The sequence below is a fragment of the Mizuhopecten yessoensis genome, unplaced genomic scaffold (assembly GCF_002113885.1).
Source record: "Mizuhopecten yessoensis strain PY_sf001 unplaced genomic scaffold, ASM211388v2 scaffold4121, whole genome shotgun sequence".
Lineage (NCBI taxonomy): Eukaryota > Metazoa > Mollusca > Bivalvia > Pectinida > Pectinidae > Mizuhopecten > Mizuhopecten yessoensis.
The window spans coordinates 527,048-540,535 of record NW_018405386.1 but is presented as its reverse complement, the minus strand read 5'-3'; the positions used below and the strand labels follow the sequence as shown (position 1 = coordinate 540,535).

Below are 13,488 nucleotides of genomic sequence, written 5' to 3'. Positions count from 1 at the left end.
AGGATATCCTGTTACAAGACATGAACACAAGGATATTCTGTTACAAGACATGAACACTAGGATATTCTGTTACAAGACATAAACACTAGGATATCCTGTTGCAAGACATGAACACTAGGATATCCTGTTACAAGACATGAACACTAGGATATCCTGTTACAAGATATGAACACAAGGATATCCTGTTACAAAACATGAACACAAGGATACCCTGTTACAAGACATGAACACAAGGATATCCTGCTACAAGACATGAACACAAGGATATCCTGTTCAGACATGAACACAAGGATATCACTCAGTTCACTAGCCCAAAGGCAATATCCTGTTACAAGATATGAACACAAGGATATCCTGTTACAAAACATGAACACAAGGATATCCTGTTACAAGACATGAACACAAGGATATCCTGTTACAAGACATAAACACAAGGATACCCTGTTACAAGACATGAACACTAGGATATCCTGTTACAAGACATAAACACAATGATATCCTGTTACAAGACATGAACACTAACCCAAAGGCACTGTCGTTATATCTGAATCAATATTAAGGGGAGTTTACTATCTCTGAACAGTATACTGTCGCTCTAACCTCTGTGCTACAGGGCTAGGGTCAGTACTAAGTTCACTAGCCATAGGCACTGTCGTTTTATCTGAATCGAAATGAAGGGGAGTTAACTGTCTCTGATCAGTATACTGTCACTTTAACCTCTGTGCTACAGGGCTATAGGGTCAGTACTAAGTTCACTAGCTATAGACACTGTCGTTATATCTGAATCAAGATTAAGGGGAGTTTACTATCTCTGATTAGTATACTGTCACTCTAATCTCTGTGCTACAGGGCTAGGGTCAGTACTAATTTCACTAGCCCATAGGCGACACTGTCGTTATATCTGAATCACTATTAAGGGGAGTTTACTGTCTATGATTAGTATACTGTCACTCCAACCTCTGTGCTACAGGGTCAGTACATATACTCAGTTCACTAGCCCAAAGGCACTGTCGTTATATCTGAATCAATATTAAGGGGAGTTTACTGTCTATGATTAGTATATTGTCACTCCAACCTCTGTGCTACAGGGTCAGTACATATACTCAGTTCACTAGCCCAAAGGCACTGTCGTTATATCTGAATCACTATTTAGGGGAGTTTACTATCTCTGACCAGTATACTGTCACTCCAACCTCTGTGCTACAGGGTCAGTACATATACTCAGTTCACTAACCCAAAGGCACTGTAGTTATATCTGAATCAAAATTAAGGGGAGTTTACTATCTCTGATCAGTATACTGTCACTCTAACCTCTGTGCTTCAGGGTCAGTAATAAGTTCACTAGCCGAAAGGCACTGTAGTTATATCTGAATCAAAATTTAGGGGAGTTTACTGTTTTGTGAAAAAAACTACAGTGGATTCTCTAGTGCTTGTGATTTGCTTTCAGTTGTACAAGGGCCCTTAAAAATTGTTTGATGTTTGGGCGGCCATGAGATCCAGAGTGCGCCATATACTTGTATGCCAGCATTAGAAAGTTTTTTCTCGTGGCATTGAGGTGAAAAAAGTGGTATAAAACCTTAAAATAGCTCAGGTGTGGAATGGGTAAACATGTCACTCCTGCCCTGACTGCCTGCAGTATTAGAGTGCAACTGGGTGAAATGTCTCTATGATTTTCGACAGCTTACTTTACGGATTCGGCCCACTGAGGCTTAGTGAGGTGTTTTCAGTGGGGTACAGTCGAGACATCAGTCATTTACACTCTTTGCTTGACAACGGAAGCAGACTTTTTTGAAAGTTTGCAATATTAGTTGTCAATTTCTGTTTGTGTTCAAAACAAACTTAGGCTTTATTAAAATATTTTAGTTTCTAAAAATAATTGTAAGGCCGTAACAATTTGATAGTTATTTTCAGGATTACTTATCCTAATTTTTTACACTCCAACAAAATAATGAAACGAAACTTTTACCGCTTTTGTTGTGAAACTTACTGTGTCGTTAAATTGATTTATTTTTCTCATGGTTTCAAATTACCCCATAATTTCTTTGTCATTCCTACATATAGGTGGAATAAACGTTTTTTGCTAAAATGTTTTTTAACTAGGCATGAATTGACAGGGTGTATCTGAGTAGAACATGTGTGTACTTGTCATCTCTGTACAAACTCTGGATATTTTTATCTTGGGGCATTTTTTAATAAAAAGAATTGACTGCCTACCGGCGAGTCAATATGTACTTTTTATGTAAGTAAAATGTAGATAAAACAAAGCAGTATATGAGAGATTATTGAAATATAACGATTCAGTTGCCAAAACTCATTTGCCCCTGAAATTTTATAATAAACTATTCCAACCTTTGAACTGGAAGAGTTCAAATGTGTCCTCAGGGGTGAATGAGTTAAATTTCTATTTTATGGTCTTCTGTTCGTATACATACAGAGCTGTTTCTTCTTTTACAGTATGCATTGCAAAGACGCCAGGTGGTATTAAGATTGAAGGAATTGAAAAGGTTGGAACATTATAGAATGAAAGAGAAAAAAAAGAAAGAAGAAAGTCGAAGAAAACAAATGCTCCTGCCACCAGCTGAATTTAAACTGAACTGGAATCCTTTACTATCAAAGAAGGCAAATGTTTTGAATTTCTTTAAAAGTGAAGGACTTACGTTTCCTGCAGAGGATATTGACAAACATAAGAACCAGTTGAATGCTTTCAGTTTCAGTCGACTGGTTGCACTCCTCTGGCATCTCAAACGGACAGGAGTGAAATTTGACCAACTGAATATAAAGAAAATTTTAACCTTCAAATATTACGGAAGGATTTATCCCAAATCTCAAACGTCCGTTCACGGTGAATTCTATGAATATTTGACAGAACCCAGAATAGATAAAGAACTCAAAGAGCTTATTGTTGTGCATGAAAAAGATGTTACAGAAAATTTGAAATGTTTAAATAGTTTTGGGTTTAGTTTTGAAGAAATAGCATCATGCCCATTAGTGGTTTGTCACTCTCCAGAGGTTTTGTTGGTCTATCTATATAGTCTTCAGAAACGACAAGAACTTCAGCCGTTCGAAGAGCTTGGCAAGGATAAGAAAAAGGTCATTAATTTGATTCAGTATTACATAGAAAAGAATCACAGCTTCACCACACAAGTTGTCAAGGAGGATCGGCAAGCATTCTTAAGTTATGAGTTAGATGTCTCCAATCAGTGATTAAGTGATTCTTCAGTTTTGTTTTCATAGACAGCATTATTTAGGCTACATTTTCCCCAAATCGCTGCATATCCCCTCTTCAATTTATTATTACAATCAAAGTTGATATCAAAGTTTTACTTTATACACAAACGATGTAGGTATTGAATGTGTCTCAGCGTTTTGAGACTGACTGGTCACTGGCTGGTCCCTTTGTCAAGCAATGACTGGGACTATGACAAAGGAACCAGTCAGTCTCGAAACTGTTTAATACCTACATTGTTTGTGTATAAAGTTTAACTTTTACATTACATATTTCCAAACTGATGAATCCTGCTGAAAATGTTTTTTTAATGTGTTTTTTTTATCAGAAGTATCATTCGTGCATCATAGAAGAACTAATGCCTGAATTAAAACAAAAGGATCTCATGTTTTTCTGGCCACTCTAACTGTAAAAGTTTAACCCTTTCACCCCTGTAGACCATAATGGATTCATCACAATAAATGCATGGAAGAGTCCACTAAAGTTACCTAGGGGTGAAAGGGTTAAAAGGTACTACTATTAAGGATACATGTACTATAATAAATTTTACTTTTTATATCAAATAAATTGATTGATATTGAATTTTTTTTATTGGTTTATTTTTCACATTACAATAACATATACATTTCATTATACATAATAAATTTATTTTAATGTTATATTAGAAAGGAAAGAAAATCTGATATAGAGAAACAAGAAAATAAATAAAGAGAGGTACAATGTAAATGGATAGAAAGAAACAAAGAAAGACAGAAAGACAGACAGTAGAGAAGTAAAAGCATTGATCAAAACAATGTAACAGATAGAAATCTGGTAATATAAGGTGTCAGTAGCTAGGTAATTGAGATGATTTGTTTCTCTTTTGTTTCTCTTTTTTTTTTTTAATTTTTTTTTTAATTTTTTTTCAAAAATAATAAAAATTGTAAATAAGATAAAACATATAATGGGCAAATTATAGGTTTGGGAAATATCAATAAGCAATTGAAATTGCTTTTATATCTATGGCTCGACTCTAAATAATTTAACACTCCGTTTCATACCAATAATAATATTTCATTATACATAATAAATTTATTTTAATGTTATATTAGAAAGGAAAGAAAATCTGATATAGAGAAACAAGAAAATAAATAAAGAGAGGTACAATGTAAATGGATAGAAAGAAACAAAGAAAGACAGAAAGACAGACAGTAGAGAAGTAAAAGCATTGATCAAAACAATGTAACAGATAGAAATCTGGTAATATAAGGTGTCAGTAGCTAGGTAATTGAGATGATTTGTTTCTCTTTTGTTTCTCTTTTTTTTTTTTAATTTTTTTTTTAATTTTTTTTCAAAAATAATAAAAATTGTAAATNCTCAGAACTCAGGTTAAGGCCCATGGGTCTCCTGTTGAATATACATAGTAGGTTAATCTGATGGCAATATGCGGGGGATGACATTATTGACGGGGGTTTATATAGTGTGGAAATCCGTTCCATGGGAAAGCTTGGCCATATGCAGGGTTGGTATTATAACAGGCCGTTAGTTTATACCCCCAAAAAAGGGCCATGACACAGGTAATAACTCACCTGGCTCAAAATGCAGCATCCGTCCTTCGTCCATGTTCTTTCTTTAAATCCTAGTCATGCAAATATCTTGATAGTTGCGATAGTTTAGCAGTAATCATGTTAAAAATGAGAAATGGTGAATTTTAAAGCCTGAATGTGTTTTCCATGTTCCTTCATGATTATGTAAATACGAAACTAAAATTTGTTATGAGACAGGAAAATGAAGTCCTGTGTCTTTTTGTTATTCATCTTACTGAAATTTTAGTTAAAATTTAATCCCTAGATTATCAACAGCTTAATGGAAAATTATGAAAATTTTATGGAAAAAAACAGAGACAATTCTCTTTCATAATGCAGATTATTGGTGCAATAGCTAAAACAATTGACTCATAAATCATCACTGAAAAAATGCGAAAAAACATGTCATTCTATAGAAAAAAATACTTGCACATCTTTTTAAAACACTGTATGGTGATCAGATAGTGGACTGTCCAAATCGCCCTTTGTCTGTGGTCCGCGGTCCATCATTCCATCTCTAAACAATTCTTATTATCGCTATTTCTCAAAAAGTGCTGAACAGATATTTTCCATTTTTTTTCCATGAAGGTTCCCCCCTGGTCCAGAGTTGTGCATGTTTTATTTTGGGATCAGAAAAACAAGATGGCTGTCCGCATCTCAGATTTTAAGAGTTCAAGTTTGTTATTGATATTTCTCAAGAAATGCTTGACAAATCTTTTTTGAATTTCATATTAAGGTTTCCTTTGTTCCATAGTTAGGCATGTTTCATTTCCAAACTGATTGGAAAAACAAGATGGCACCAGGCAGCCATCTTTGATATTGAGTTCATTTTTTAAAAAAAATATTTCTCAAGAAGTGCGCGACAGATTTTTCTTAAATTTCATATGTAGGTTTCCCTTGGCCGATAATTGTGCATGTTTCATTTTGGGACTGATTGGAAAATTAAGATGGCCACCAGGTAGCCATCTTGAATTTTGAGAGTTCAAGTTTGTTATCACTATTCCTCAAGAATCGGAGAAGCTAATGAACAATAACCTCACTTTGAAAGGACATTATGAAAACCCAGAAGTATGGAAATGTTGATCAAATGTCACCACAAGATATATTTACTATTGGACAAAACTATCTATCAAATAGATAAGAGAAGAGAAATGAAGGGAAAAAGATCAAACTTACATAGAACTATTGAAGATCTTACAATGGTGGGCATCAAGGTCCCTGTCAGATTTCTTGTTTCTGATATATATGTGTAACCCTGGTAAATACTAGCCGCAAGATATGGCTCGGCTATAGAGAACTTCTTTTTAGCTCGATCGGTTAAGCGTAAGACTAGTAAGCCAGAGGTCCCGGGTTCGATCCCTACCGGAGGCAGTAATTTATGTTTAATTAATCATGCGCTCTGTTACATTGGCGCCCACTTCATGGCCAATGTTCTCTATAGCCGAGCGATATATTGCTGCTAGTATTTACCACGGTTACATATGTGTTCAGATAAATGTTCAATTTATATAATTAAGTACTGTCAGGGCCAACTGTCTACATGGGTGGTTATAGATAAAATCATGTGCTTGGATCATGACTTGGAAATGGTTGAGACCTCTAGCTACCCTACAACCATATATTTAAGAGCAAACATAAATTAGTCAGTGGTCCTGCAATGTGCTAATGTGAATTTTCATAACCTCATTTTCATATAATTCTGATCTGCTTGTTTCACCCGTTGAATTATAGTTACCAGAACAAGTAGTCAGAAACATTGGACCTACTCTATATATACAAAATACAACAGAAAACATGTAAGATTTTAATTCATAATTTACTTCGATTTCATTTTGTTACAAATTACTGCTGTATATATCCCTGAATAAATTTTAAATAAAACTATTTCTCTCATTTCCCTGTGTGTAAGGTCGTGATGTCACAATGGCTCTACAATGACGTGATGTCACGAATTTGAAAAACACTGATGCCCAAATGCAGAAAAGTGAAGTGATGAAATTAAAACCTTTTTTGATGTAATTACTGTACATGTTAGCGAGATGAGATTGATTTTTCTGCACAAAACTCTGTTTGCAAATATGGGGAAGCTAAATTTCACTGACAGCTTCGTTTTCATCAAAAAAGCTTGGGGGAAAAATTGGTATTTTCAAAATGGAAGCCAGTCTTAAATGAATTTTCATGTTTTCTTCTGTTTATTCTGTTAGTTGGAATGAGAGAAAAATATTCTTTCATGCCCAAGGGTGAAGGATAGGGAAAATCCCTTCGGGAGGTTTTCAAACTTGTCAAAACCCTCGGCAAAGCCTTGTGTTTTTACCAAATTTGAAAACCTCAGGTGGAGTTTCTACACCCCTGGGCATGAAAAAGTCTTATAAACTTGACCTTCACTGAAATGCTCCACACCTGTATATAACATTCATCATAGCATAACTTAAGGCTTGACATTACTTTACTGTTACATATTTTAAACCTCCTTTCAATAGAGAGCCACAGATACTGATGTGTAAAACAATCTTGACAAGTACAAAAGTTTGCATCCATCAATACGTATGATGGAACTTTTTAAAGGGAGATAATTCAAACACAAATAAATCACAGGTATTTGGCAGCTTAACTCTAATTAAGCTGAAGCTTATTTGAAGACCTAGTTTTACGATTTGATTGGTTCAAAAAAACCTTCATTATGCTCCTTTTTTCTTTACAGTCCGTTCATTAGTGCTGTCAGGATTTTGACCTTTGACCCCTTGCTGTGGCCATGACCTTCGAGCTCTGACATTTAGCTATCTTCAGTATGCAAAACAGTCTTGAAAAATTGATATGAATATTTACACATTTTCATGAAATATATATTCAACAGATTTGTTAATGTCTGAAAAAACATTTGATGCTTTAACCTTTGACCCCATCATGTGACCTTAAGTTCATAGATCTGTATGTGATAGGCTATACACTCATTATGATACACATACTTTTGAATTAGACTTTACATGAAATAATATTCAGCAATGATTTATAATTATTCCTCGTTTGGACAAGATCTGAATAGAAAAATCAATAAATTGACTCCATTGGGAAAATAAAATTGTAAAAAAATCCTTTCAATATACTTCCAGTAGTACTATGTACATTTAATTTAAGTTAACAATGTGATGATCACTGAGAAAGTACATTAATTTGTAATAGCAGTCTGTTACTGTATAGTACTGCAGCGAATATCTTAGTGCATTTTCACTGATTTTGTGGCAAAATTTCTATATATTCAACATTTAATGGGCTTAGCAATATAAAACTGATATCCCTAACTGATAAAATGAATGCAAGTTATGCAAAATATCTGAACTCATTCATTGTCATAATCATAAGTCTTTGTTGTTCTGCGTATATATAGACAAATCAAATGTAAATCCCAACACCAATAAAGCAACCTGTACTACTGTATGTGAAACAAGCTTCATTTTGATATAAAATCGCAATAAAGATTTACAGATACTTGAAAAATAATCATATTACAGTAAATACTAGAGAATAGTGATACATATAGCACACAGAATATTGCAAGGATCTAAAATCATGAAAATAATTTGACTAAATCGAAAAAAGAAATCCTTTAATTTGGACATGTTCAATTAATTCAAACACTGAAATTGGTATGAGATACGGTCAACAAAATGCATACATTTGATATGTTGTCTCTGACACTGAAAATATCTAAAAGATGAATACTCAAAGTAACACCTTTTCAATTCAATGTGTCTTAAAACTCACTTATTATAACCAATTATCTAATTAATATGCATTGAAAATATAATGCACATGTAGGATTACTGAGGAGAAAAAAACATTTTTGTTATCATTTCTTTATTAACTTCATTCAGGTTAGCTATATAAAGAAATAATGATTAATTCTGAAAAAAACGTTTTTTTACATGTGTTATAAATAGATCACATTTCAAATACAGACAAGCAAAGTTTTATACATTGATACACCCCAAAAGGACATGTCTTTTTGATCCCTCCCCCATTCCATTTCCCCATTTCATTCTAGGCGATGCCCAGTGCCACCCCCACCCCAGTTATTTCCCCTTGACTGTCCTTGACCACCAAGTGGGTTCTGTTGTGCTGTGTTTTGTTGACTCCATTTAACAACGAAAAATAGAACGGCTGCAAAGATTATCCCGGGAAGTCCAAACACCATCAGTGCAACGAGACAGCCGACAGTGACTATCGGCTGTACAGTGTATTGTCCGAGATTCCAGGAGGGGATCCCTAATCCATGTAACTTCTGATTGGCCGTCTCAAATATTGAAACTTGCTGCCCATACAGTTGTGGTCCAGCCTCATCATGTTGCACAAACCCCTTGATGAGAAAAAAGTCAAAATATATTATAAACATCATATAAAATATAGACACTTCCTAATGATGGGGGGGGGGGGGGGGGGGGGGGGGGGGGGGGATAAAAACTATGGTTAGGTTCATGGATGCAAGAAACTCTATAAACAAGATATTGCTTGTGGATCATGCAGATAATTATACCAGATACAAATCAATATATTTAGTAAATATCAACGCAACGTATTGAACGCAACGTGATAGCTGCAATATATAAAGTTTGAATGTAATGCAATTACATTCAAGGAATATTACCCATATGGGCTGGTACCCAACCTCTTGATATATATTGAAACCTCTGGGTAATGAAATGTCTGTCTAGAATTCAAACATTATACCTGTCGTTGGCGAGGCCGCTGGGAACTTGATGAATTGCTCTGTCCTGCTGACGCTCTAGGGTCATTATCTGGGACGATATCCCCATTGCTTAAAATCTTCACCATTTGTTTTGCTATGTCATCTGAAAATATAAAATAAAACATATTATTGTATTAACAAATCATGGGCCACATGGAGGCATACAGTATGTGCGGCACACACGAATATTGGTTATCGGGTACATACATTGGTAGAAAAATACATTGGTATACATGTATACAGCTTTATAGTATGGGACTCAAATCTCAGCAAGGACATCGACTGGCTTAAGTGAGTCCAGTGACAAGCTACCAGATTTACATCATGTGATTTAATACTACAAGTGACCCAGCTGGATGCATCACAGGAGTGACATTCAATCAATATAAGTATAACAATTAATCTGTATATAGAAATAATACCATGTATACTGTATCCCGCGATAGTATACAGGGTATTTTTTATAAACACTTGATCTTTAACTACTCTTCTTCTTTATGGTGCAGGGGCTCCATCAATAGTGATGATAATGCCCTCGGGGGTCCTATCACAGAGACGTGAAAAGAAGAGGTTATTTACAGTGATTAGTTGGGTTTTTTTTGTGTTTATTTTTGTGCAAGGTATAGATCAAAGATAAAAGCTGGCGTATGTTTTATCATGAGATGAGGGCTTCAAGGGTTGCATAGGGAATGTGTGCCTTGAAGTTCTCTATGTGTTGTGCATTGTACTGCTGCTATGGGAAGGAGATTCCATTGTGTTATTGTGTGTGGAAAGAATGAATATTTGTAGGTGTTCTTTGTAGCAGATGTGTGTTTGTATGCTTGATGGTGTGCATGTCTGGTTCGAGGGTCTACGGGTGTGAGTATATATGTTGGGTTTATAGCTACAATTTAGTGTACAATTTTGTAAAATAGGATCATTCTTGTGTGACAGCGCCGTGTCTGTAGTGTTGGCCATTGTACATGTAGTTTGTGAATCATGTCTGTTACTGAGCTAGTGTTGTGGTATCTGTTGTTTACGTAGCGTGCTGCTCTTCGTTGTGTTTTTTCTATTTGTTTAATTTGGTTTGTGTTGTGTGGATCCCAAATGGAAGAGCAGTATTCAAGTTTTGGTCTGACTAGTGCTTTGTATGCATGTTCTTTTATATGTGGCGAGTTTATTTTTAAATTGCATTTTAGAAAACCTAGGGACCTATTGGCATTGGCTGTGATGTTGTTAATATGTTTGTCCCATCGTAGGTTATTTTGTTAATCCTAATTATTTGCTGGATCCTTCTTGGTGTAATGCATGTGTGCATGGTAGTGGAGTTTGTAGTCATGGTGTTGTTTGTTGCGTTTCGGTGTGATGTTGAGTATGTTGCATTTGTCAGGGTGACGTCTCCCATTGTCCTGCTGCGTCAAGGTCATGTTGTAGTTTTAGTGTGTCTTCTTTGTTGTTTATCGTCTTGTATATGATGCTGTGGTCTACAAATAGTCTAAGTGTACTGTATTTCATGTATTCGTGGAAGTCATTGATGTAGATGAGGAAGAGGATGGGGCCCAAACAGGTTCCTTGGGGGACCCCAGAGGTTACTTGTATTTTGTCTGATTTTTTGCCCTCGAGTACTACTGTTTGGGTGCGGAATGAAAGAAAGTCTGTTATCCATGCATGTGTGTTCCCTGTTATCCCGTAATATTTGAGTTTGTACTGTAGTCGTTTGTGTAGCACGTTGTCAAAAGCTTTGGCAAAGTCCATAATGATGATGTCTGTCTGTTTGTTGATGTTGTTGTTTGATACGAGATCATGTATGAATGTGGTGAGCTGTGTTTCACAGTATCTGGAGGATCTAAAGCCGTGTTGTAGGTCATATACTATGTTGTTTTTCTCCAGAGGTGTCATTGTGGCGCTTGTTAGGATGTGTTCCAGGAGTTTACATGTAATGCAGGTTAGTGAAATTGGTCTGTAATTTGCTGGGTTGTACTTGTCTCCTTTTTTGCATACTGGGTTGACGTTTGCATGTTTCCAATCTAATGGCAGTGTTCCTGTAGAGAGCGAGCGGGTGAAGATTTTTGTAAGAATGGGTGCTGTAATGTCACTTAATTCTTTAAGTATATTCTGCCGTGTATATTGTCAGGTCCTGTTGCTTTATGTGGGCTGATGTTGTTGAGTAGTTTAAAGATGCCTTGTTGTTTGCATGAGAGGGTGTGGAGAAGGTCCTTTGTCTGGTATGGGCAGTCCTGTTCTGTGGTGAAGGCAGATTCAAATGGTTGGTTTAGTATGTTTGCCTTGCATGTAGTGTCAGTTTTTAGTTGTCCGTCTTTACGTAATGCGGTTATGTCAGTGTTTTCTTTTCTTGTGGAATGGATTTTTTTTTGGCAGCTAGGTGCCAGCAATGCCATACTTACCTGAATTCCTATACACGGTAAATGACTGAGGAAAGCTAAGCATTTTACTGATTGTGTCTCTCCAAACATCATTGAAAAGCAAGATAATATATATATATATCAACAATACAAACATGCAGAGCTTCCAAACGATTCAACACAGGACAGATCTCTACAAAAACTAATTTTCCAAAAGAATTTGGCTGATTGGAACAGACTGTCGGATAATGTTGTGCATGTAAAAAGGTCCTGCAACGTATCATCATTCTGTGCACTGTCACATGAAAGTAGTATAACCATGGCCATGTGACGTGGATCGACAAAACATTTACGAAAAAAACTATTTATCAGCGAAAGCCTTTACTTTAATAAGAGCTCCTCAATTCATTTCTACTTTGAGTAATTGGCTTTAAAGCAAAATCACCATGACCTTAATTTACTGGAAGGATTAACAATACAAAATCATACTCTCACCTAGCCTGAAATGTCTGTGTTCGATCGCCGGAAGTTTACTTTTCAGTAGGTTTTGTCGGCGCGTCTAATTACCCAATACTACCCAATACCACCCAATACTACCCAATACCACCCAATACTACCCAATACCACCCAATACTACTCCATACGACCCAGTTATGAACCAAATACTTCTTTATTACTGTGAAATATCACCTTTGTAGACGTTATTTACTTCCATCTGCCATATTTTATCGGGAAATATGCGATTTGGTGCCGAAAACATNAATCGAATGTACTTGAACTGGAAGTTGGCTAACCTATATGTCATATCTAAAAATGCACAGTTTAAGATTTTGCTCTCAATTAAATAGCAATAAAACAAGAATAATACATGCATCATCATCATCTTCTTGGAGGTGTCGGGTAGTTTCGGTAACTAGTCGTTTCGGTAACAAGACAGAAGTCGTTTCTGGACCTTTTTCCGGGTTGTTTCGGGAGTGTCAGAAGTCGTGTCAGGAAATCTCGATTATTTTCTACTGTTTGTTTAGCACACGTGTTTATGTTTGTTTTTTTTAAACTTTTTAATTGAGTAGTTTTCAAAATTTCAGCAAAACAAACAGTAAGGAGCTCTTTGATTTCATAATTTTAACTTAGGTTTACAAAAAAAACCCAAAAAACGTTTGGAGATGCTCCGAGTACCTCAGTGGGGAGATCACTGTTTTCATAGTTTCAACAATGAGGGTTACAAAAACACACCCTACTAGCTAGTCTACATTGTAAAATTTGATACTTTTTATATGCAGAATTTACTGTCAAATTAGTACTTCTGTAAAAAGGGAAACTTGGATCAAGCTGGCCACATTAATTAGGAAAAAGAGTAAAACGAAAACATGTTATCACGATGTCAAACATGGAACCTTAAATAACGAATGAAATTATGTAAAAATGATTGATTAATTGATATTGACCACGTGTTCTGTTCGGTACTTGGTGTTCGTTCCCCTCTATTTAATAATGGGATTAGTTTAATCAGATTAACAACATGTTGTCAATCAGGTTAATGTTGGCAGGTAATCTAAGCTTGGCGCTAATTGGCAAAAGTAAATCGCAAGCACGGGTAGGTCGAAGCCGCCA

General features: G+C 35.6%; 2 protein-coding genes across 2 annotated transcripts in view; one reads left to right on the top strand and one right to left on the bottom strand.

Annotated features, from left to right (window-relative positions):
- The window catches only part of LOC110448631, a 9,541-nt gene extending 5,826 nt beyond the window's left edge, over nucleotides 1-3,715 (top strand). The window contains exon 3 of the mRNA XM_021494989.1: nucleotides 2,455-3,715. Coding sequence (XP_021350664.1) covers nucleotides 2,455-3,204 — 750 coding nt within the window. The 3' untranslated portion in view covers nucleotides 3,205-3,715. The remainder of the gene's footprint in view (nucleotides 1-2,454) is intronic.
- A 2,875-nt stretch (nucleotides 3,716-6,590) lies between these two features.
- Nucleotides 6,591-12,427, bottom strand: LOC110448545 (uncharacterized protein C10orf35 homolog). The gene is made up of 3 exons (XM_021494833.1): nucleotides 12,373-12,427; nucleotides 9,517-9,638; nucleotides 6,591-9,145 (listed from the first exon to the last, which is right to left on the bottom strand). The coding sequence occupies exons 2-3, from the start codon at nucleotides 9,619-9,621 to the stop codon at nucleotides 8,825-8,827; spliced, it is 426 nt and encodes a 141-aa protein (XP_021350508.1). The 5' UTR covers nucleotides 9,622-9,638; nucleotides 12,373-12,427; the 3' UTR covers nucleotides 6,591-8,824.
- Nucleotides 12,428-13,488: the final 1,061 nt, after the last annotated feature.